At 53.0% G+C, this 25,799-nt stretch overlaps 1 protein-coding gene across 3 annotated transcripts in view; it reads right to left on the bottom strand.

Annotated features, from left to right (window-relative positions):
- Nucleotides 1-25,799, bottom strand: part of PEBP4 (phosphatidylethanolamine binding protein 4) — a 269,506-nt gene that overhangs the window by 60,252 nt on the left and 183,455 nt on the right. For 2 of the 3 annotated variants that reach the window (XM_059926888.1, XM_059926889.1), the window contains exon 5: nt 12,944-12,979. The exons of the other annotated variant lie outside the window; for it this stretch is intronic. In XM_059926888.1, coding sequence (XP_059782871.1) covers nt 12,944-12,979 — 36 coding nt within the window. The remainder of the gene's footprint in view (nt 1-12,943; nt 12,980-25,799) is intronic. 3 annotated transcript variants of the gene reach the window in all.

Here is a 25,799-nt window from a genome sequence, read left to right as displayed (position 1 = left end):
CCAACTAGGCCCGTGCGCCACAATTACTGAGCCTGCGCGTCTGGAGCCTGTGCTCCTCAACAAGAGAGGCCGCGACAGTGAGAGGCCCGCGCACCGCGATGAAGAGTGGCCCCCACTTGCCACAATTAGAGAAAGCCCTCGCACAGAAACGAAGACCCAGCACAGCCATAAATAAATAAATTAAAAAAAAAAAAAAAAAAAAAGCAACACAATGTGGCTTTCGGGGGCTTTCCATGGGTGCCCCACAGAGATTCTTTGAATACCTTGGCCTTCAAACCACTGGCCTTTCATCTAGGCGGCCGCTCCATCCTCCCGCACCACTTTCTCCATCAGTCCAGTCTTCTCTGCATTTTTCCTTGTCTTTTCTTGATGCTATTTCTCTCTCCATCTGCAAACACTGATTCCTCCCTAACTCTGATCCCACCATCTACTTCCCAACTGGTTCAAATACCATCCCTTGGCGACGAACTTAGGAACAGGTTATGGAACCGGAGACTGAGAAGGGCTGGCAGGGCATTTTTCTGATCCAGGCACCCAAGGTGGTGGTTAAGTAACCCCAGCCAGCTGACTCTTCAGAGTACCCGAATGGGGCCTGCGGGTCGGGGAGCTGACCGGCACGTGGCCTCAGTAGCCAGGCTGACCTGAAGAACGGCTTGGGGGGCATGGCTCGGGTCGGGTGGCGGGGGGAGACGGGTCCCAGGGGAGGGCAGGCGTGGGTGGAAAGATGGGGAAGGCGAGGGGGCTGCCAAGGAGGCAGCCGTGAAGACAAGCATTGTGGGCCAGAGGGAGAGGCTGGGAAAGCAGTTCAGCAGGGCAGGCATGCCTCCTTCCTGTTCTCCCAGATTCTCTCCATCCCTTTTGCTTCCCCTCTGCTCCATCCCCCTTCCCCCCCACTCCCCCCACTCCCCCCAGCCAGCTCTTCTCTCACTTTCAGAATGGCAGGGGGTGTGGCCGCTCCAGGAGAGCTTTCTGGGATGGGATGGGATGGAGGGGACAAGACCTGCCTCTCCAGCCCTGAAGATGCTCTTTCAGAGTTCCGTGTTCGACACCGAAACGAGGACAGCTTGGGTTTGCACAGGAGGACAGTCGGGCTGCTGCAGCCCCTCACCGCTCTCTCCCCTCTGCTTCACCCCTGCCTGCCACAGAGAGTGGAAGGGAGATGGAGTGGCTTCAGGGAAGGCCTAGAGGGGGAGGGGAGGCCAGGAGGTGAGGGGATCGGAGGAGGAGAACAGGAGAGAATGTGGCGAGGGAGAGGTGTGTCTGCGTGGAGAATGTTAAAATGGTAAAATCAGGTTGCATGTAAGTATGTGTTTTGTTTGGTCTTTTAAACACTATTTCCTTAAATTAGGTATAAGGCAAGGAAGGTGAAGACCAAAGTGTCGGGCAAACTTAGCCCAAAAGGCACTTTTGAGTGTCCATGGGATAAATCAAACCTTTTGCCGCCAGACAGAACCTTGGAAGCGCTGGGGGCTCAGATAGGTGAGTGCCTCGCCCGAGCCCCACAGTCATCTGGTGGCAGAGCTGGGACAAGGGAGTGTGGTGTGGCTTGGGCAGTGGCTGGCACCTCCGCCTGACCCTTTTCTCTGGACCTGGGACTGCAGATGACATTTCCAGAAAACATTTGGGTCTGCTCCCTGCAGGGCCCGCTGGGCTTGGCGGAGACACTGCACCGGGCTGTGCTGGGGGACAGGCAAGCACGGCCAGAGGCTTGGCCGAGGTCGGCTGTCCTCGTGGACATCAGTCACTGAGAGGACCACGAGGCGGAGGGGCAGCGACATCGCGCCTTCCCTGTGTTGCGCACCTGTGACACATGACATCAGGTGTCACGTGGATCCCGCGCGGCAGCAACACTTGCCTATAGGTACTCGTAGATAGAGACAACGCCTGTCAGTAGGAAGAAGCTCCTCTCCGTGCTCCCTGGGACTCGGGGGGTTAAGCAGACCCCCTGGGCAGAAGTCTAGGCCTTGGGTCCAGAATAGTGCACCTGACCAATCACTTAAGTGTTCCCCTGAGCCCAGCCTGTGAGGGGTCTGAGAGAAGGTGCAGGGGCGTGGCCCTGTCCTTGGGGTAACTCTCTATCTGGGGACACACGAAGCTCTAAGTTGCTGAGGGGAAACTCCCTCAGGACAGTTGTGGTCATGGCTTCGTGGATTCTGGGGTGGGGCGAGCCCAAAGGGACGGGGATTAAATTGGGGAGGATGAGGGCATGGGTGGGATTCCTCTAGGCTGTGAGGACTGCCTGAGAAGGGAACACTTCAGCTCGGCCTGGGGTGTAAGAGGGGCAGAGAGGCAGTGGGGATGTAGCCCTTGGACCCTCAGGGGAGAGGCGGGCCCTGAAGGACGTGGGCAGGGTCTCGGGTGGCAGCTCACCCCCCGGCTCCCAGCCTGCCCTGGTCCTGCCCTGAGGTTCCCGGCCCCTCTCCTCACCTCCCTGCATGGCACTCCTGTCACCCTGCAGCTGAGGGCGGTGACTGCGGCACGCATGGAGAAATGTTGTGAATGGCAGAGCTGCTCTGAGCTCCAGACTTCCTTTTGGGAGGGGGGCGGGTTGGGGGGAGAATCCAACCGTGAGGCATTTTCCTGGCGCTGAGGATAACCTTGTGGGAGGCCGAGGAAATCCAATTAGATGGGAAGGCTGGGGAGGCTGAGGGTGTGTGGGAGAAGGTTTCTTGGCACTTTCTGGCTTCCCCAGGCCCTAAATGAGAAATCACAGCCCGGATCCCTCATTCCAGCCCCCAGCTCCCCTTCCCAGGGCCAGCACGCTCTGATTCCTGCCAGCCCCCATCCCCTCCTAACTCAGAGTGGGACAGTTCCCCCAGGGGGGAAACAGAGTCCCACTGTGGCGGCCCCCTCAGCCAGCGGTGCCCCCAGGGCAGCCGCTGCCGCTGTTTCCTTCCTCTCTCTGGTTGTCCCCTGCGCCCCCTCAGGCTGGTGCCCCTCTGAACCTGGCCTCTCCTGCTTGCTCTGAGCTCATCTGAGCTCTCCAGTGAGTGTCTATCTCACCCAGCTCAGCACGGATAAGGCGACGAGTGACCTCACTCCCCCGGACCAACAGCCTCCAGCGGTCCCGGACAGACAAATCAGTGAGCCCAGGCCCTGTTGCCTCTGAGACCCCCTCTCAGGCTTCCTTAGAGGCAGTTATGGGGGTGCACGGGAGCACGAGTGTAGAGGGCTCCTGCAGCCTCCACCCAGGGCCCCGCACTCCTAGGAGCTGCTCTCCCTGCCTTCCTGCTGTCCCCATCTCTCTCCAGTGATCCTGGGAGGGGAAAGAGGCCTCAGCTGATGGAGCTGGCCTGGGACTGCCCTTTCTACTGAGATGAACAGGCCTGGGTGGAGACCCTTCCAGCAAGCCTCTTAGGAGAAGGTTCTGGAAGCCCTGTCCTGTCGGGGTGCTGGGCACCGAGACAGGTTCCCAGCCTTGTCTCTCTGCTCTGCTGAGGTCACGGGGAGGGTGCCTCTGGGGGGGCGGGACAGTGAAGTCCTCGGCCCATCGTCGGCCCCGCTCCAGGGTCGGGGCCGGTGCGTGGCTCTGCGTCCCTGTCATCTCGTGGCAGGCTGTCCTCGGAGGGTGTGAGGAACTCCAGTGGAGCATTCAGCCAGTCTGCCTGCGTGGGGGGCCCGGGCTGTGGGGAGGCGCGGTGACTAATCCTCAAGACACCAATTGTGAGCCTCTGGGGAGGAGGTGGTGGGAAGGTGGGCGGAGGAGGAGGGCACTGCGGGGCCCGGGGTTTCCTCACCAAGTCAGTTGCTTGGCTGCCTGCACGCGATCCCAGGAAAGGAAACCCATGGGGACCCAGACTCCCCGCAGGAGAACTACACCGCTGCGGGGTCCGCGGTACCCCGTATTCGGACTCACCCGATATTTTCTGAGGCCCTCCTCACATGTCCCAGGCACCCATTCTCCCCACAACCCTGAGGTCGCTGGTGTTGGTCTCAACATACAGATGGAGAATCTGAGGCGCAGAGAATAAGGGACTTACCTGCGAGAGGTCACCCGGCTAAGAGGGGATCCGGGTCCATGCAGCTATGTCTCTGACTGCAAGACCTGTGTGTTTTTCCTGGGTGTCTCAGGAGCTGCGCAAAGAGCCCTGATGATCTTGGCAGATCATCTAGGGCACAGGCCACAAGTCCCCCCGTTATCTGAGGGGGACTGAAAGCTCAAGGGGTGATGGCTGGGGCTGCACTCCGGACCCTCGAGGCCTCTCCACGAGAGGACGCAGAGGCAGAGTCACCCCTGGGAACGTTCATTGGCCCGGCAAGTACCCATCGATTACTTCCACAGGCCCAGCACTTAGCACCGGGAAGGACGAGGAAGGCCTGGTCTCCGAGAGGAGAGATTCAGCTGAAATTCGACAGCAAATGGAGGAGGTACGGAGGGTCCCAGAAGAAAACCTACACTGGCCTCGCTGGGCCTGGGAGAAGGTGCGTTGGAACTCAAGCCTTGGGCGTGAGTACAGCATGGGGCAGAACAGAACAGGACCTGCCAGTGGGCAGAGGGAAGGAGGGCAACAAGGGGTCCGAGATGGCCACGGCCTCTGCCGAGGGTTCTCTGCTTTTCTCCCTGGGCCTCTGCTGCGGAGTCGGCCCAGCTGCTCCAGAGGCCTGGCATGTCTGTTCCCGTGACCCAGGGGACCCATTTAAGGGTCAGTCCAAGAGAAGCACTGGGGACAGTGCTTAAAAAGGAATGAGGGGCTTTCCCAATCCCTCAGACTTCTGGGAAAACGTTAGGTTTCAGGCCTTGATCCCTAAGTGATGTTTTTCTTCATATTTTGGGCTTATGAAATATAAGCATACAGAAGGGGATTAGCTGTTTTTATTTCCCAAGGAGGAAACATGAGAGGAAACAGGGCTTAAACTACAGCCTGGGAATTTCGATTGGTCATGCGACCCTCCTGAGAGAGGGGACGGATGTCACAGAAGTCTGTTGGGTGTAGTTAAAAGTGGGGTTGCTGCCTGGGTACCCTTCGGCCGGTGATGGATTCGTTTCCTTCTTCACTCAGGCCCGGTTACTTTCACTGGTGACAGAGGCTCTTGTTCCCCAGACCCTTTCCATAGCTTTTTGAGATCCACAGTAGCTCGTGCCTTGAAATCTATTTGTCCAGAGCAACTAAGTCTGCTTTACCCCCAAGGATGCACAGTTAGGGAGAATGGGGGAGCCAGAGGCGTCTGCATTTCTGTCTAAACCATTGATGGGGATTTTGGGGGTGATAACATTTCATACGTGCTTTGAGGTCCCGCTGATCCCCTGGGCTGCTCTCGAGAGGATGCCCTCCAGGCAGCCAGAGGGAGGGTCCTGGGAACTGGGAGAATACCCGGGGTGGGAAATGTGAGGCCTGAAGGCACAGGCTCACCCTGCCACATGCCCACAGGCAGAGAAGGGGCCTGGATCCGCAGCCCTTCATCAGCTGGAGGAAAGTGAACAGAAGCCCTGAAGGGATGGCTGGACTGCTTGCATTCCCAGTGAGTCTAATGACCAGCTGCAGACTTTCCCTTCCAGAAAAGGACAGCAGGGTCTCTAGGGTTCCTGGCTAAGGGGAAAGGAAACTAACACATGTCGAGTGCCTGCCACGCGTCAGCCTTGTGCCTGGAACTGCGCAAGGGTTGTCTTAGTGCATTGCCCCAACAAGTTTGGGTTGGGTAGATGTTAGCTCCAATGTACAGCCTAGGAAACCAGCTCCAAGAGGTTCGGTAACTTGCCCAAGTTCGCAGTGAGCAACCAATGTGTCGGGGCTCAAATCTGGAACTCTTGTCTTCAGAGTGGAACAGCCCCTGATTCTGGGTAGGCAAATGACCCTTTGCCACCTGTTGGGCTGACCCGGAGTAACCTGTTCTGAGCGGAGGTCCCAGAATAGCTCCAAGCGGACCCTTTCGGGTCAGGGAAGGCAGCCCCTCCTCCGTGCCCCGCCCATCACATTCGGTTGCTCTTGGCAGTGAGAGCCCCATCTGAGGACCGGGCGGCTCCTCCTGGGTCCTGTGGAGGAGTGGGGAGTTCCGGGGAGAAGGGGAGGAGCCAGGGGCTGGTGGAAACTCCCCAAGGCAGCAGGAACCAGGCTGGGAGTGGGGAGGAGGGACACGGGGGTGGGTTCCAGGCTTTTCCCCGCACTTCCTCAGGGATCGCTTTACATAACCAGGGCTGCTTAGTCACCGCTTTTTACTTTTTTTTTGGAAACAATTTTCTCAGCATCACAGCTCCCATCTCCATCCCTTACTAGTCACCGGTGCTAGGGAAGTCCCTTTTCTTCCGTTCCCTAGGCAACCCGGCACATTTGCCTTTCAAATGATCCAAGGCCTGGGCGGGGGGTAGGAGTTCCCTCCCCCTGTACCCAGGCCTCCCACACAGCCACTCCCCACCTCCGTTGGCACTGTCATGTGGCCCAGCCACCCGGAGAAATCTGGGAGACCAAACGCCCTGCCTGTCAGCCCCTGTTCTAGACCCTCACATTTTCAGGCCTGGAGTTTGGCTCAGGCTCAGGGCCCCCAGCTCGTTTCTGGAGGTGCCATGTTGAACTTTAGGCATGGCTGGCTCTCCTCACTGTTCTCTTTGCGGGGGAAGGTGGCAGAGCTGGGCCCACCTCAGCGAGGCCCAGGACATCCACGGCTGACACCACGCCCTAAGAACAGGGCCTGCGGGCCCGGGCGCCCTGCTCACTCTCAATGTCTTGGGGCAGGGGAGGATTTGGCATGTCATGTCCTTCCTTCCATCCCCTCTGGCTCCCTCCAAACTGCCCATGTCAGCCTTGACTGGATGGAGGTGCCCAGTTGCTTGGGAAACAGACTTGGTGTGGGAGTCGGGGTGAGGCGGAGAGTCCTCGGGGTCGGAGCTGGAAACACTGGGCAGAGGTGCCCAGAGCGCCCTCCTACATCCCCTTTCAAAGTCCCGATGTTGGTCCTGATGATATGAAGCCCTCCCTGACCAGTGGGTTCAATGCCACCACTGAAGGGCGATCGTGTGCATTATAAAAACAGCATGGCACCAAATCACACAGCATGTAGGAACCTTTCACTCATTCACTCAACACCAATCTGGAGAGACCGCACTCTGTGCTAAGCATTGTGCAAACCGTCAGCTCCAAACCATCCATCAGAGAGTTTTAGAGCGCTTCAAATTGTCAGACAGGATCCTCGGATCACATACAGAAAATCTTATCCTCACACACATTAGGAGTCCTAATTAGGAGCAAAGTCTCTTAGAACTTCTTAAAGCATGAGTTCTTAACCTAGGATTCATGAACAGACTTCGAGGGGGGTCTGTAAATGGCCAGAGATTGCAAAATTGTATACATTTGTGCATGCTTGCCTGCATATTTCCCTAGAGACAGGGCCAGCACTTTCAACAGATTGGGGTCTACGATCTTCCAAGGGTTAAGGGCCCTTCCTGTTATCAGAGGCGGGCCCAGGTTTGGAAGCAGCTTGTCTTAGGGTGTCTGAGAGTGAGAGTCCCCCCACACAGCACGCCTCAGGATCAGTGTTGAATGACTGTGACCTAGTGATCAGCTTTCCAGGATCCTGGTGTTTGCCTCTGCCAGGCCCATGGGAAGTCCCCCTGGTGACCCCAGCCTTCCTGCTCAGACCCTAGGTTCAACCTCAGCCAGAGGCGCTGAAGGGGCGTTTCACACACAGCCACACCCGGCCTCTGCTGAGCCAGGCTTGCCCCCAGGTTTGGGTCCAGGGATGTGGGACGGGCTCCTGCTTCTCTGGGGAAGGGCTGGGCAACCTGGGGCTTCTCAGGGCTCTGTCTCCCCCGTTCCGACCTCACTTTGATTCCCTTTCTATATTTAGATCTTTTCTCAGTCCTTTCTTGAGAATAAGCGAATGACGCCTAGCAGTTCTCTTTGTGCTTTTAATCCTCTTTCCCTGTAAGGAGAGATGGGCATGGCAGTCCAATCAGGAACGGCAGGAGTCTACAGAAGTGCCTCCTCGGGTCTCTACACCCTCTCCTTCTGGCCTTGGCCCCGCCTCAGCTTCCTCACCCGGCCAAGGTGCCTGGAGCTGCCCTGGAGGGATGCACGAGGGGCCGGGCCCTCGCTGCTCCTGCAGCCTCTCTCAGCTTTCTGTGGCCGGTGGTCGGGTGTCCGGGAGAGGCCAGAAGGCTCTGGGTGGAATCAGATTCCTGGATTCGACCAGGGTCAGTGTGCTCCGTGAGATCTCAGAGGAGAGATGCAGGGGCGAGGGGCACTCACTTCACTGCCTGTTGTCTGAGCACTTCATGTGCACCAGGAGTGGAGCGGGTGTAGGTCTTGGAGCCAGGCCTGGAGGGTGAGGCCCAGAGGGACCCTCGCTGCCGAGTGACCTTGAGAAGGCTACCTCTCTGGACCGCAGGAGGCCGAGGACACCAGACCTCTAGGCCACTGTGAGGATGACAGAGATGGGTCATGTGACATGCCTGCCTGGATCCTGGCATGCAGCAGGCACTCCAGCTTTGCTGGTTTTCTTCTGTCCCCATCACTGGTACCCCGCTACCAAAACTGAGTACCTAGTGATGTGTAAGAGGAGACGGATGCCATAGAGGGCTGCAGAACATGTGAAGGAAGGCTCAGCGGAAGAGGTGGGGATCAGGTAGGATGGCAACAAGAGTAAAGACAAACTACGTGCCTGGAGGGGAGAAGGCACTCAGGACTCCAAGGCAGAAAAAAGGACCAGGACAGGCGGGAAGAGGCAGGCTGTGGCTATCCTGTAGCTGTTTTTAAAGATTCGTCATCGATGCCTTGTTTTTAAGGAAACTGAGGCAGTGGGGTGGCTGGACGGGCCTCCTAGCCTTGAATTCTGGCCCTGCTGCAGCCACTGGACGTGACCCCGTAGCCAACCTTGCATCCCGGGAGACGTGCCAGGCTTGGGTGCTGCCAGCCGGGTGCCTGATTTAGCACACGCCTTGTTAAGAGAAGCTAATTAACAAACCTGCATTTAAATAAGCAGCCGCCCCGGGTGTTTGTAACCACCGCCTTATTGAATTGTGACAAGTTATTAGCCCTTGCATGTTAAATGAAACAGAAGCATCCAGGAAAAGCCCCTAAATCCAGTCTGCATGGAGCAGATTCCTGCTGAGAAAATGACGGCAGCAAGAACAGATTCACTTGCCGCTTTGGGGAGAACTCCAGACCTCCTTTCCTTGGAGGTTACATAATCTTCTGTCAATAGCGATGACACCAGGAGGACAGCAGGGAGCGGGAGGGGAGGGCCATCAGAGGTGCTCTGAGCCCCATCTGAGGCTCCGCCTCCTTTTTGGGGGGCTGGAGACACAGCCTAGGCCAGGGGGCCAAGGCAGGCCACGCAGCACCTGCCCGCGGCCACAAACAGGCCCTGCAGGTTTGAGCTGTGGCTGGGCCTGCTTCCTCAGGGCCTGGGTGAGCTCAGAACACTTTGTCACCCCTTTTGGCTCTGCTTTGGGACAAAAGAACAGCTTATCATAGACCCATGGGGACCCGGCCTCCCTATGGAGTCAGCTTTAATCAGGGAATGTCTCTCTGCATTTCCTTTGGACTATGGGGAAACAGGATCAAGGGCCAGATTCAGTGATGTCTTGACTACTCTCTTTTTTTGAGAAAAAAGCCATTGACCCTCAGGTGCCCACCACCAAGGTTACCAGGCCTCAGGCAATGGAATTGGGAGCTGCCCTGTCCTCATGTTATTTTCCCTTGTCCTTCTGGGGCACCTTTAGGAACCTGACCCAGACCTTCCCTCAGCACCTCCTGCCCAGCGCCCAGGACAGCAGAACAGCCATATCAAGATGCCAAGTATCCTCCAATGAGGCATTTCCGAGGAGGCCACATCTCCAGGATGGGGTAAGACTGTAAAGGCAAGGATGTGGTTGAGTGTCGAGGTGCAGTCTGGTTTGGGACAAGTCTGCTGCGTGATGCCCCACCATGGACGCGCCTCCACGTATCGGGGCAGGGGATTGAGAGGAAAAGCCCGGTTAGGGAGGTAGGGCCGGGCAGTGGTCCTGGCAGGGTAACCTGGGAAAGTCCTGTGTCCTCTCTGAGCCTGCTTCCTCATTTAAAATGGGAGCAGTAGCTACCATACAGGGTCCAGTGAGGAGCCCAGGAGATAACGTCTACAAATTCTATCTGGCATCCGATAAGCCTTTGATGAGCGTGTAGAGGACGCAGTGACAGGATGGATGAACGTGGAGCGGAGTTTCCTGGGCTTGCTGCGGCTCCAAGTTGACTTGGAGCTGAGCTTACATTTCGGCCCTGCTCTCTACCAGCTACATGACCCTGGACAAGGGAATTAACTCCTCCACACCCCGGTCTCCTCGTGTGTCCATCAGCGCTGATGCTCATCTCGCAGCGCTGAGCAAGGATGGAACGAGATAACGGACGTGCAGACAGTGCCCAGTGCAGAGCAGAAACGGAATAAATCCTGACTCTCCTTCCCTTTCTCCCTCCTGCTCGCTTCGTCCATCTTTTTGTCTCCCAGCAAGAAAACCGCTAAATCGTCCATTCTGGAGGGTTCTGGATTAGAGATACCAAGGAAAGGGTACTCTAGGACAGCGGTCCCCAACCCTTTTGGCACCAGGGGCTGGTTTCGTGGAAGACAAGTTTTGCACGGGTTGGTTGCGGGGCGGGGGGGGTGGCTCAGGCGGTAATGTGAGCGATGGGGAGTGGCAGATGAAGCCTCGCTCACTCGCCCACCGCTCACCTCCTGCTTTGCAGCCCGGTTCCTAACAGGCAGCGACCAGTACTGGTCCGTGGCCCGGTGGCTGGGGACCCCTGCTCTAGTACATTATAATATTTGGGCCATGTTTTCCTTAGAATTAGGATGGGACCTATGGGAAAAGGCTAGATATATTTCTGAACTTGAAAACCCATCTGTTTGTGCCTTTTTAAAAGTTGCCACGGCAGGACTTCCCTGGTGGTCCAGTGGTTAAGACTCTGCACTTCCACTGCAGGGGCCGTGGGCTCTATCCCTGGTTGGGGAAGTTCCACATGCCATGTGGTGCGGCAAAAAAAAAAAAAAGTTGCCACGGCAGTTAGACGGTGCAGAGAGGGAACAATCTCTTTCTCTCCTGTCCCTCTAACAGTCAGATCTTCAACTGACTAATCAAAGGTTATCCATCAGAGTTCACACTCCTTACATAGCTCCGTGGCAGGCAGCGTGGGAAAGAGAGCCAATGGGAAGAATGGATGGCCAGTGCCCTGGGAGTCGTGCGAAGGGAAGAGGGCTGGTCCCTCTAATCCCTCTAATTCAAGGTGGGTCCCTCCAGGAACACTTCCCAGATGCCTCTCTTGGCAGGGGTGCAGGATTTGCACAGGTAGGAAGAAGGGCAGTATTCTAGAAGAATGCAATCCAGTGAGTGGACTTGAAGAGTTGGCGTCTGTTTTTCTAGATGTGTCAGTTAAGTTAGCATGCAGCGTTTGTACTGCAGACGTGGTCAGAAGGGCAAGAATTACACAGGGTCTTAAAATCTCAAATCGCTCTTGCCTGGTAGACGTTCTCCAGGTCTGGGAATTGGCAGAAGTGGACGAAGCAGGGATACCAGCATTTTGTTAGGTCACTTTTGTTTCAACAGTACTCACATCCTCTCCTTTCAGCCAGAAATTATGCAGGTTCAATCCCTGGCCCGGGAAGATCCCACATGCTGCGGTGCAACTAAGCCCGTGCGCCACAACTACTAAGCCCGTGCGCCACAACTCCTGAGCCCGCGTGCCACAACTACTGAAGCCCGTGCGCCTAGATCCCGTGCTCCACACCAAGAGAAGCCACCGCAATGAGAAGCCCGCGGGGACCGCAACGAAGTGTAGCCCCTGCTCGCCGAAACTAGAGAAAGCCCAGGCGCAGCAACAAAGACCCAATGCAGCCAAAAATAAAATAAATTAATTAAAAAAACACACACACACTGGAGATGAGGATTAAACATGGAATCTACTCCCAAGCACTTGAGTCAGAAAAATAAACTACTGCCACTCTTGCTGCTGCTGCTACTGGCACCCCTGTGCTAAGTTCCCGGATGGAGGAACGTCTGGGCCATGGTGGTTTCCGAGAGGAGACGGCCTCAGTGCTGCTTAAAAGAAGGTTGGCACAAGAAGGCCTTGCGCAGGGTGACGCTTTTAAGCTCAGCTTTAAAAGATGATCTAGGCAGATCATGGGGTTGAGCTGAGCGCTGGGAAGGGAGGACCCAAACGATCTGCTAGGGAGGAGCACAGGAAGGCCGCCACCGCTGGGGTGGGAGTCGGGGGCGGGGTGGGAGGACTGCTGAGAAATGAGGCTTGGAGAGGAGGCCGGGCAGGTCAGGGAGGGCCCTACTGGCCATGCCAAGGTGTGTGGGTTTACCAGTCAACGGGTTAAGTAGGGGAGTGGTCCCACTCTCAGGAAGATTCTGGGGTGGCTGTGATGTTGTAGAGGAGGAGGGGGCGGGGCAGGGTGGCGGAGTAGAGCGGGGAAGATACTCAGTTTCATTCTGAATGCTTTGAGAGCGGGCTTGCAGAGCACCCAGAGAGACACACAGGTAACGGGCACCCAGATCTGGACTCAGGAAGAGGTAACAGGGTGTGCTGGAAGCCGTGGGAATGGACGAGCTCCTCCTGGGAGAGCCTAACAGGAAAGGGAGGCTGGGAGAATCTGGGAGGGAAATCACGTTAGAGGTGCATTTCAAAATGGTAGGTGTCATCTACCGGTGACAGAGATGCCACTGGGATGAGAACCGCCAAGTCTCCTTCAGATATGGCAGTGAGAGGGTCAAAGCTGGAACCATTTCAGCACAGGAAAGATGGGCGGGGGGCAGTGGTGAAGAGGGAGAAATTGCACACGCAGCCTGCTCTGAGAAGCAGCGTGGCTGGGAAAGGCAGGTGAGAAGTGGGGTGGCCGTAGCTGGAGCTGGGGGGCTCTGGGAGCCTCTGGCAGTGAGGACTGAGGTTGGCAGGGCTGGGTGGGGCACACACAGCATCCAGTGCTTCCCAGCTGGGTTCAAAGTCTCACACACACTTGCAGGGATGCTTGGGACACATACCTCGTCCCACAGCAACCGGGGCCTCAGTTTCCTCACCTGGAAGAGGAAGGGCCTGGATCATTGCAGTGCTAGGTCTTCTTTCAGCTCTCAAATTGGATTGTCCTTATGCTTGTTCATATGCTATGATGCTATATGGATTCCAAATTGACAGAAATTCTAAATTCTGGGTGGCGTTTTAGTAATATCTACCAAAAAGCCTTCGAACGTGTAAAACCTCTGACCTGAGAAGTTCTTCTAACAAAGTCACGGCCGAGGTGAATAAAGAGAGTGGGTATTCACAACTTTGTTCATTGTAGTGTTTGTGAAAAAAGATACAACCTAATGTCCAATAGTAAGGAATCGGCTGAGTAAATTATAGTACATCCATATGGTAAACTACTTCTGCACTAAAAATCATGGTTTAGAAGAATATGTGTTGACATGGGAAAATGTTAATGATATATTGCTAAGTAAAAAAGCAGGCTATGTTACAGAATGTACAGTATGATACATTCATTTTTAAAATTTTTGATTAGGACACAGACCAAATCTTTAATTAATGTCATTTTTTCCTTCTCTTGGCAAGTAAGTACAGTATTATCTGGAATAATGTAACTAAAAAAACTAAACAGAAAGACAGAGTTATACACCACGTGTGTTCATGTGAATTTTGAAGTCATTAGGAAAGTAGGTTGTCACAGAGTCAAGGAAGTGGAGATATTCTGAAATGAGAGAATTTTAGAAGTGGAATTCACCCTAGAGGTCAGGGGGCCCAACCTCCTCACTTTTCAGATGAAGAAGTTCAAGCTTAGCGGAAAGTCTACGACAGTCACTAGTCGGGGATGGGGTTGGGGGACCAGGTCTAGAACAACCTCCGGTTGATGGCTGCATGTGGCCCTCAGAGCCCCCCCCCCACTGAGATCTACGAGGTGACTGCATTCCTATGTACTCTGGGGCGGTGGGGGGGGGGGTCATGGACTCCTCCATTCCCTGCACACCCTGGGGCCAGATCGCTCAAGGCTGCTCGAGGGGTGCAGGGCTGTCTGGGCTACTGCAGCATTTCATTGTCACCCAGCCAAACTGGGGGGAGATGGCTGCACTCGCCCTGTCGTTCATGTTAATGCAGTAACACCGCACCGTCTTTCTAACGCAGGCCAGAGGGGTCAGGCCTGGCTTCTTCTCTGGCCCTATGGCCCGCTTGCTGACCGCCACGGCCACTCTGTCATCCCTTGCCTGGGCCACTGCAATAGCCTCCTGACAAGTCTCCCTGCTCCTACCCCTTGCCCAAAGCAGCCAGAGGGATCCTGCTCAAACCCAAGTAAAACACGCTCTTTCCTCTGCTCAGCTGCCCACTCACTGCCTCCTGGTACATGACATACACAGAGCAAGCCTGAGGCCATAACCAGGCCCTGCCTACCTGGCTCCCTCACCTCCCGGAACTCCTCTCCCATGCTTCCTCGCTCCCCCCCACCCCCACCGCCTTCAGCCACACTGGCCTCTCAGCTCTTCCCTGGACACAGCAGGCGTGTACCTGCCCCAGGCTCTTTGCACTGCCCGGTCCCTCTCCCTGGAGGGCTCTCCTCCCAGATTTCTGCGTGCCTTGCTCCATCACTTCCCCCAAGTCTTCATTCAAATCTCACCTACTCAATGATCCCCACCCCGAGCACAGATTTAATCCTGCAAACTGTGCATCCCCCCCTTCACCCCACAATCCTGTTCTGCATTTCCCGCCCCTAGTATTTAACACCTTCTAATACACCAACTCATTCATTTATTTATTAAGCTCATTGCTGCCCGTTTGTCTCCCTCCTCCAGAAAGTAAGTTCCATGAGGAGAGGGATCTTAGTTTCATGCACTGATGCAACCGGAGTGCCTAGAATAGAGGGACTCAGAGTAACTGCTTAAAATATTTGTCGAATAAAAGCAGAAAATGGATAAAAGTTAAGAACTTGGAAACATTCCCCCTATCAGGAAAGCATAAGAGGAAATTTAAGATAGCTCTCGGTGAGAGGCACCTCGATGTTTAGGGGTGAGCATTGCGGATGAAGTCTAAAGTAAAGTTTGCCTGTTCCACACCCCCATCTCTGACTCTCAGCCCCGGAAGCACAGCCTTCGTTCCACCTATCTGGAAGCCTCTTTCTGTCGGCCTTCAACGTAGCCTTCAGTTGTGCAGGCTGTTAGATGATTCATTCATTCATTCACTCATTCATTTATTCATCGCACACGCAGGCACAGAGCCAGATGCTCTTTTGCCCTGAAGGAGACTGCAGTCCGGAGGGGAGCGGGGACCCATGGAACTGACTGCCCCACAGACGTGTGGAAGGTCCTCGTAACGGGCAGACACAGGAATCAGAGGAGGTGGACCAGGGCGCCTTCGTAAGTCAGGGGGCGTCTGAAAGGTGGCTTGAAGGACGGACGAGCAGGTTAAGAGAGGGAAGAGGAAGAAAAGCATCCCAGAAAAGGCTCAGCAGTGGGAGAAACACTGGGAATACAGCGTGGCCGTGGCTGATTGGAATGATGGGTTCACGTGGGGTGGAGGGGGAAATAAAAGCTGGGCTGGGGCCTGACCTTGAAGGGTCCTGTGGCTACCTTTGAAGGCTGAGTTTTCTAGCTCCGAATTTGTACATTTTACAGGCTTCTGGAGAAACGGAGAGTTGGCTCCCTTCTCAGCCAACAGACGGGGTTTAATTGCTGTTACTGTCAGTGTAGTTGCAAATATCATATAAAAAGGGCTTTTTGGCTAATTGTTTTTAGAATAAAAATTCAGGAACTATGTATAGCTATTATGCATCCAGGGTACTTTAAAGATCAAACTGTTTACATTACCCTTAAATACAGTCCTTAGCAGGAGGCGCTGGGATCTGTGAGTGACTGGGACACAAAATGATCCCCCAGGGCTTAAGATGCTGGAACAATGTGACAGCAGTGACTTTTTTACTTGGGGGGGGGGGGAGGGCAGTTGGGGAGGGTGCAGTCAGCGCCCTTTGATTGGCCAGAGGCTCAGAAGAATAGTCAGCTAAGCTGGGTAATTTCACAGGCACCATTAACCTAAACTACTGCCTTCAGGCAGACAACCAGCCTCCCCAGCACACAGAGAAGGCTGAATTCCACGGGCTTCTGGGGGGTGTGCTGGGGGTGGGCGAGGAAGGGGCTGCCTTCTCGTGGGCTCCCTGAGAACCTTAGGTGGTGGGGCTGAGAAGTAGGCCGGAGGCAGCCAGGTAGAGGCGAGCCTCGGCACTTCGCATCTGCAGCTTTCCCTCCTCAACCCAAATGGTACGGAGAGGATTTGTGAGCCACGCAAATAAAGCAAATTCATAACGAGTCATTGCCATCCTGTTTTCGTGCTCAAGCCTCTCTCAAATTTTAATTTGGGAGCTTTTAGAAAGGCAAATTTATCTGTGACACCATCCAACTTCTATTTTATTGGAAGCCTCATCTCAAAGGATGCAATTGACTCCTGAGAAAGCTGTGGGCTTCTCCTTTTGATATCTTCCCAAATTCTCTGTGCATGTGTGTGCGCATGCGTGTGTGCGCTCACGTGTGCACATTTGTTTTAGGGTTCTCTACTTATCTGATGTACAAACGCATAATGCATATTCACAAGGCAGCTACGGAAGTATATATATATGCGTGTGTGTGTATTTATCACATATATGTGTAATACAGCACAGAGTCCTGTATGCCAATATTTAAGCTATCATATTTAATTTATTCAACAAACATTTAATTAGCACTTCCTACTCATTAAACACTGTCCTAGGCCCTGGGGGGGTAAAGTGATAAACAAATTAGATAAAGCCCCTGCCTCGGGGGGCTAACATCCACTGGAGTCTTAATACAGGGTTTCCAACAAATGTGCAGAAATCTGTATCGACAGCCATCAAGTGAGCTGGTGGGATATATATACAGTAGGTCAGTATCCTTTTTTAAATAAATTTATTTATTTTATTTATTTATTTTTGGCTGCTTTGGGTCTTCGTTGCTGCACGCAGGCTTTCTCTAGTTGCAGAGCGCGGGCTTCTCATTGCAGTGGCTTCTCTTGTTGCGGAGCACGGGCTCTAGGCACGCGGGCTTCAGTAGTTGTGGCACGTGGGCTCTAGAGCTCAGGCTCAGTAGTTGTGGTGCTCGGGCTTAGTTGCTCCGCGGCATGTGGGATCTTCCCAGACCAGGGCTCGAACCCGTGTCCCCTGCATTGGCAGGCGGATTCTTAACCACTGAGCCACCAGGGAAGCCCAGTGTCCTTTTAATACAGGAGAGACAGTCCATTTGAGTGGAACAATAGCAAGTGAGGGTGGCACTGGGATTCCCTGAACAGGTGACCTCTCAGGGCTGCAGGGCCATGCCCCACTAGAATACTTTTGGGTGGTTTTAAGGTGTAGGTAAAAGAGCCCGGGGAAGGGTGGGTGGGACCTGCATATCCCATCCTTGTTTTTGGGTGTTTTTCAACATCTTCCTCCTCCCTGAAGCCTTCCCTGCTCACCCCAGGCATAACAAAAGTGTCCCTCTTATGACATCCTACTGTCTGTGCAATTCACCAGCCCTTATTATGTTCTGCTTTATGTTGATAGCTATCATTTTTGTTCTAAGCTTATTTTGCTCTTTCAAAGAACACGTGGGGAAATTCTACTCAGCGCCTGGCCCTGTGCTCTGGGGGACACAAAAATGAAGGACCGTAGCTTTGCCCATGAGGACCTGCCAGCCTAGTAAGAGGGCAGGAGAGCAAACCGTAATTACGAGGGCCAGGTGTATGACAGAGGTGTGCACAGGGCACCATGGGGGCAGGCAGTGGGGGGCTTGGCAGGGGAGCAAGAAGGTTCTCAGGCTCTGCATCAGAGATGATGCTTAAATGCTCCCCAAAGAAGTCACAGACTCCTTGGAATAGGGACCTTACCTAATTCTCTTTATATTCCCGCATAGCTGGGATGATCATATTCTCTTGCCCTGTGATTTAACTTTTTAAAAATAGCATTTAACGTCTGATTATAAAAAAAATACATATTATAGAAAATTTAGAAAAAGATTTAAGCTCAAAAAAGAATATAAGGATCACTCATAACTCTACTACCCTGACCAAACTAACTACTATGAATATTTTGGTGTGTACCCTTTCCAATTTCTTTGGGAAATTTTGGATTGTGCTCTATGTAATTATTTTTAGTTTTCTTCTCCTTGTCATGTGACAATATGGCACGAGTATTTTATTGATGTCCTTACGCATTGATCTGCAGTCATTTTAATGGTTGCATAATATTCCACAGACCATAATTTATTTGCCCATCATTGCTTTTGGACAAATAGATTGTTTCTAACTTTTCACCATTATAAGCAACACTGTTATGTGGATAAATTGCTCCTCACATCCATTATAACTTCCTTAGTATAAATTTCTAGAAGGAGATTGCTGGGTCATAGGCTACGTACATTTTAAAGGCGTGTGATATTTGATACACACTGCCAAATAACCCTGCAAGAGGGTTTTTTTTACAATTTACACTCCCATCAGCACTATGTGAGAGGACTCTGGTGTTATTATTATCATTTTTTTTTTTTAAAAGAAACAAACCCCAAACATTGCCAAATAATGGCTGCAGCTGGCGTGGGTGAGGGAGAGGTATCAACACTTTCTTGTTTTCATTTGCATTTCTGACTACCAGTGTAGGTCTTCATTTTTCATATGTTCATTCTGTGTTTCTTTTTAAAGAACTTCATATTTCTGTCTTTTTGCCCATTTTTCTATTTATTACAAAATAAATTAATAACAGCTAACATTTATTGTGTGTATGTCATTTATTGAGGGTGTGTCAGGCATTGCCCTGAGTACTTTCTATACTGCTTTTTTCCCTTTGTTCCTTCCAACAGCTCATGAGTAACATACAATTGCAGTATTATCTTACTGATTTTTAAGTGACTCATATGTTAAAGATAGTAATCTTTTGTTGTCTATATCACAATTTTTTCCAATGTGTTGATCGTGTTTCAATTTTGTCTGAGGAGGTTTTGATCTATGGAGGTTTGAAGGTTTTATGGGAACAAATTGATCAACTATTTCGCTTCTGTCTTTGCAAATATATGTTAAAAGGTCTTTTGCTATCTTGAGATCAGAGAAATACTAACAAATGTATATATATTTTTGGTTCTTTTATGGTCTAATTATTAACATTTAAATATTTAATCCATTTAGAATTTATTTTGATTATGAGAAAGAGCTTCAATGTTATCCGCACCCCCCGCCCCCACCAGTGATTAGCCAATCATCCCCTTAACACTTATGGAATAATCAATTCTTCCCCACTGGTCTTAAAATGATTCCTTTATCAGACACTGAGTATTTTAATCTTTTTCAGATCTTTCTCTTCTGTATCAATAATATGTCTGTGTATATTCTCACCAGTACCATCCTTTTTAATAATTGTAGTTTTATAACATGTATTAATATCTACAAGTAACCTTAAGTTCCAATAAAAATCATGTTGTCGAGTTCCTATAAAAATTCCTTTTTTAATCGACAAGGAGCACATGTGAAAATTAATTTGGAAAATACTGATTTATGAACTTCTGATATCTCTCCATATATTAAAGTCTTTCATCCTCCCTGTGAAAGTTCTTTTTTTATTGAAATTCTTCACATTTATTGAAATTTTTCACATTTATTGGACAGTTTATTGATCAATGAACTAGTGATCGGGTCTTCCCTGGTGGCGCAGTGGTTGGGAATCTGTCTGCCAGTGCAGGGGGCACGGGTTCGAGCCCTGGTCCGAGAAGATCCCACATGCCGCGGAGCAACTAGGCCCGTGCGCCATGACTACTGAGCCTGCGCTCTAGAGCCCGCGAGCCACAGCTACTGAGCCCACGTGCCACAACTACTGAAGCCCGTGTGCCTAGAGCCTGTGCTCCGCAACGGGAGAGGCCACCGCAATGAGAACCCCGCGCACCGCAACAAAGAGTAACCCCCGCTCACCACAACTGGAGAAAGCCCGCGTGCAGCAACGAAGACCGAACACAGACAAAAATAAATAAATAAATAAACTAATGATCAATACACTAAGGAGGTGTAGTTTGTATGCTGAAATGTGAGAATTTCTGAGCATTCCTATGGTTAAGAGGGCAATCAGGAGGGGATATTTAAAATTGGAAACATATTGGCCAAATCCCAAAGGTGTGATCTCTGAGCCCAAGGTGGTCACTACAGCGCCTGCACCATGTTGGACACTCAATATTTCTGATGGGTTCACATTGGCATACTGTCAGATATTTAGAGTGGAGTATTGGCAAATCCAAAGTAAGGATTTAAAGCAGTGACTCAAGTTGGCTCTTTAACCTATAAACGCACCCAGTTTCCTTGGTAAATCTCAAACGTCATGTATATGTGTATACATATGTAATTCATTTCCCCATTGAGTTTTGAGTTCCTTGAAGGCAGGAATATAATCTTATTCTTTTAGAGCCTCCACAATGCCCAGCAGAGAGTTGAACTCAGAAGGCGTGTCCAGTAAATCATGGTTGAGTTGAATGGAATTCTCTAGCTATTATAACTATGGACAGTTTGGTCATTAGAAAGCAGCTGAGGAGGCTTCCTCTGGGCCGTGCTCTGCACTGGCTCCGTGGAGAGGACATGCCAGGCATAAGAGCCCTATTCTTTGCCTACATGCTGCCTAAGGAGAAATGGAGAGTGTCAGTACCCCAGATGGTTAGAGCTGAAAGGGGCCTAGGGGACCATGCTGGCCAACTGTTCATTGTACCTGGGACGGCACCAAGGTCCAGGGAGATGAATGGTTCAGCTCAAAGTCAGTGAACCAGGTGACAGGAGTTCAGTGTGATTCAGAGGCGATGTAGTGGGCTTTAAGCAGAGTTTGGAAATCGAGGAGGCTTTGATTTGGGAGAGGAGAAGGGAGAGGATACTTCTGGTAGGGGGATGGCAAGAAAAGAGGCTTGAGCTGGGAGTCGGTGGCGAGCAGAAGTGGCAGTCAGTGGAGGGTGCATGTTTGTTGCAGGAGGCTGTTGGCAGACGGCTGCAGGGTCTATGTGGTCAGAGGACCCGAGGAAGAGAGCCTTGTTGTCGTCTGTCAGTGGGACGACGCAGTGTAGTGTGACAGCCTGGCCAGGGGATGACAGCATGAAAGGCGAGGTGAGCAGGCAAGTACCACAGCCAGGAGAGTAGCTGGCAAGGGCTGATGCCAAGAAGAATGGCCATGCTCTGGGTAGAGGGTCAGATGTGCACTGGGGCAGGAAGAGGGCAAGCAGAGTCTTCCCAGGAGGCTGGGAAACTAGGGCACGTGCCCTGGGACAACTAGGAAACAAGACAGCCTGGAATCTGGTGGTAAATTGCACGGCACAAAATGCTAAGTGGGTGGCCAGAGAAGGGGAAGGGTCTTGGAGCCACAAGGAAGGCACGCTGAACAACGTGGATTTTGAGCAGAACTTTTAAAAAAGAGCAGCTTTTGGAGAGAAGGGGGTTTCCAGGTGTATTGATCATGTCTTTGATTTTCTGTATTTTTCTCATGCTTTGACATCCTGAGGGCTTGCTAATCCTGGAGAGACTGCCCCTCCCAGGGCTAGCTAATTCTTAGAGATAGCAAACCACTCACCTGCAAATACACCTTTCATTTACAAATCAGTCAACCCTGAGGCTGTACCCCCAACCAACTCTTCTGTCTAACTTTCACACACCAAGCCAATATTCCCTTGTCCTAATCACTCGAAGGTCAGGTACTAGAGACCACCCCCATAGCCCAGTGTCTGCCGATATTATTCAAACTCTCCAATCCTAGGATTGCTTAAACTTGCCTACCCCGCCTCACCCATTCCTTCCTGCAGAAACCATAGTAAAGTCCCTGGGCCATCCTTGTCTCTCACGCCTTCTGCCTCCTGACTGACACTGGTGCTTCCCCATGTGACCCTGCATGGCTAGACATGCCCCCTTCTCTTGGCGATTGTGAGTAATAAAACTTGTTTTAATGGTATTGATTTCTCCGAGTCATTACTCAGTCACTTCTATATCCTGGGTACAACCAAAACACGAGGGAAGGGAACAGACATCATGTTTGGGCAGCTGGTGCAGAGGAAAGAGCGTGGACCTTGGGGGGAGACAGAGGTAGCTTCAGATCCCCCTCTTTTCCTCTGACTCTCCTTTTCTGCTCCATCTCCCCCAGACCTCGCTTTCCATCACTGCCCAGTGACCTCCTGCTCTGTTTTCCTCTGAGTGGCCCAGCCAAATTCCAGTATTTTTTTTTACTGCCACTTACATTTTGGACCTTGTCGGTCCCAGTAAGCAGCCCTTTCAGCCTCACCTTCAACTGCGGTATGATGCTTTCTTTCTCCGCTATTAAGGAATTTCAGGCGCCTCTAAAGCCAATGGGGAAGAAAATTTGGGAGGAAGGCATGGGTAGACTGGGAGAACGTTCCTGGAACTACTAAAATTGCAGTCCTTGGCTGGGACCAGGTGAAGCTCACAAAATGCCAAACTTTGATTTTGAGACAGAGAGGATGTGAGAGCTGGGAGCCCAGCATAAATGCTCCCTTTCTCCTTCCCTGGACTTGGTTAATCGCCCAGTGGCTTAGGCACGTGCCAGGCGGCGGCTGTGCTCATTCAGCAAGCTTGAAGTGAGCGGTAGGATTAAAAGCTGGGACTCCTCAATTTTGGTCCACACTCCGCACCAATGAGCTTAGATGACTCTGGGCCTCAGCTTCTTCATCTGTAAAACGGAGGAGCAGGACCACGTAAATCTGAGGGCCCTTCCGGCTCTGGAGATCTAGAAATCTATGAAGCAGGAAGCAGTCCCTCCTCCAGGCTGCCAACCCCATCCCAGCTTCAGGCATGTGTCGGGACCCTTTACTCCTCTGGGCAAAGGAAAATAAAAGGTCCCCCTCATGCTGTGCCTTCCCAGGGCATAGCCCCTGGGTACACGTGGCGGGGCTTCACAGGACTGGTCCTCAGAGCCCCTGGAATGGCGGTTCAGGTTTACTCCCCGGAACTGGAGCCAGACTAGGGTGGGCTGAGTGTCCTGCCCAAGGTGGGGCTGCAGAGGGCAGCAGACGAGCTTCTTGGAGCCAATATGCACAACTCCCAGATCCTGTGGGAGAGTGCCAATTTCCTATTTACCTTTCACGACTTAGGAACAGTCCAGAATTTGGCTGAGTCTGCCTCAAGGGGTGAATATACACTCTGTTTTCTTAGACATTTCCTCCTTGCTTCCCCAGTCCTACCTGGCCTTCAAAGACCCGCCCACCCCTCCTCAGCTGCCCCCTCCCTGCCCGCTCCCTTTGAGCAGCTGTAGGTCTTCTCTCTACCCAGTTCACTACTTCCTGGTGGTGTTCCCTAGTCTTCAAATCCTCCCCCTCCCCACCAAATGACGGTAAGCTCCCTGAGGGCAGGTTCTTTGTCCTAACATCACAGCAGGCAGGAGTGGAAACCTATATGATAAGGAGATGCTGGGAAAGATGAACCTTGGCTTTGGAAAATCTTTGTCAGGTCACGGCTGTGCTTGTGGGGAGATACCCACTTCCTCACCCCGGAAAGGAGGCCCATCACAGGGGGAGGGCGGGGGCAGATGCTCCGCGTCAACCCAGGTCCTCTCATCAGCCCTGTGAAGTGTATGGTGTTTTTTGCTTTTTACAGATCGGGGTTCACGAAGGCGGGTCATTGGTTCAGAAATAGAGAGCGGCTTTAAGGACCCAGGTCCACCCCGTGGCAGGATCCCCACTCCCACCACTGCACCGCACTGCCGCCTGCAGCAGAGCGCCCTGCTTACCGGCGGTGGGCCCCCAGGGAGGCACCTGACGTGCGGTCGAGGCAGGGATTGGAAGCAGCCCCGGGAGAGAGAGTCAGGGGTGGAGGCAGGGCTCTGACCTCTTCTACCTGGAGGCCAGCTCCCAAGGAGGCTGAGGTTTCTCTGGGGGGCGTGTGCGTTTCTCAGGGAAAAGATAGAACGAGAGCTTGCTCCCCGGGGAACGGTTTTGCAAGAGCACACGCAGACATGTCCCCACACGCGTGCACACACGCACACGTGCACACACGCGAGCACACGCATCCACACCCAGAGCCGCAACGGCACGGCTCCCCGGCCACGTCGGCCCTCCCCCCGCCAAACCCCGCTCTCCCTCCTACCCTATATGTGCAATCTTGTGAAAACTCCACCACTCTTAAGGTTAATAAGGCTCATTTGCTTAAGATAGCACCTGTTTCTATGGTGACTCCTGCCACCCAGAATCTGTTCATCAACTGAGACAAGAAAACAGTGACTTCCACCCTCTTTGAAAGGAAAACGCGAATTCTTAGCCAAGGGCTTGACAGGCCAGTAGCCCAAGGAGCTCTGGGCGCTGTCTTGCACCCTATTTAAGTCCCTCCTGGCCGCCCCTCACCCACACCCAAGCAGAGCCCCAGATTCTGCCCGAAGACTCTGGACTGTGGTTTCCTCCTCTCTGTCTGTCTGGGAAGCAACAGAGCCCCCTGCGGGGAGGAGGTTCGCTTTTTCCTGCCGCCTCGGCCTCCGATCTCTCCATACCGGTGCCGCTGTGTCTTTCTGGGCCGAGGCTGGCAGGAGAGCCCTGGGAAGCGCCGGGCCTTCCTCCCCTCCCGCTGCCCCAGTGGCTCACTCTGGGGCCTGCATCCCTGCAGACGCCCCCCGCACGCCTCCTGCCGCGGGCTGGCTGATGCTCCCCGACCAGAGCTGTTCAGGCCCCGCCCTGCCCACCGGCCCACTCTGGTTCCCTAAGGTGTATGGCTGAAGTTTGCAACACCCACCTGACATGGGTGCCGACCTTGGGGCGTAGATCACTAGGGAAGTAGGTTCCTAGGAGGGTGTTGCTAAGGACAAAGCTCCCGCGAGTGGTTTACCTTTTAAAATAAACGGGAGCAGCTTCTATGTCCTCCCTCTAACGATCTCACTCTCTCCCGTGCTCGAGACGCTTTGTTGACCGGGAGGGCAAGTACACGGGGAATTGCGAGGAACCTGGAGCTTGCTTTACGTGCCGTGCCGGGAGGCCCAGGGGAAGTGTGTTGCGCATGTGAATGACATTTTGGCGCAAAGAAAGGTTGAGGACTGCTGATTAGAGGATCAAGAATCATAGGGCTTCCCTGGTGGTGCAGTGGTTGAGAATCTGCCTGCCAACGCAGGGGACAGGGGTTCGAGCCCTGGTCTGGGAAGATCCCACGTGCCGCGGAGCAACTGGGCCCGTGAGCCACAACTACTGAGCCTGCGCGTCTGGAGCCTGTGCTCTGCAACAAGAGAGGCCACGATAGTGAGAGGCCCGCGCACCGCGATGAAGAGTGGCCCCCACTTGCCGCAACTGGAGAAAGCCCTAGCACAGAAACGAAGACCCAACACAGCCAAAGATAAATAAATAAATTAATTGAAAAAAAAAAAAATCATAGACTCGCCCCAGTGCTCCTATCACCCGTCTAACCGTCTCATTCGGTAGGTGAGAGAATAGAGGCCCCCAGAAGGGCAGACCCTGGAGCAGCGTCTCCCAGCCAGCAAGTGACCCAGCACGCCAGTCTTCAGAGTCCTGGTCCCACACTCTCTCCAAAGAGTCGCCCGGCCTCCTGCTAAGTAGACGGACTCCTCAGAGCCTCCAGAGCCCTCCACAGCCCCTGCCTCGCGGCCGCTCTCCCCTCCCCTCCCAGTGTGATGCTCTGCTCCAGGCAGGCTGGTGTCAGGCTCACTTATGAAAGCCCAGCAGCTCAGAGCTGGAGGAAGGAGCTGAGAGACCATCGCACCCAAGTTCTTGCCCAGTGCCTGGCAGATGGCTTCTTCTTGAGTGACGCCTCCCTCCTATCAGACCCAGGGCTGTCAATTCCCCCTGATATAGCCCAACGCCAGGCCTCCTCTCTGGGCATCTCTCCCGACATCCAGACTCATTTCAATCTCCTACTTGAAAT

The sequence above is a fragment of the Balaenoptera ricei genome, chromosome 6 (assembly GCF_028023285.1).
Source record: "Balaenoptera ricei isolate mBalRic1 chromosome 6, mBalRic1.hap2, whole genome shotgun sequence".
In the NCBI taxonomy this organism is placed as follows: domain Eukaryota; kingdom Metazoa; phylum Chordata; class Mammalia; order Artiodactyla; family Balaenopteridae; genus Balaenoptera; species Balaenoptera ricei.
Note: the sequence above shows the minus strand (reverse complement) of the source record. Positions and strands in the feature narration are given on the sequence as shown.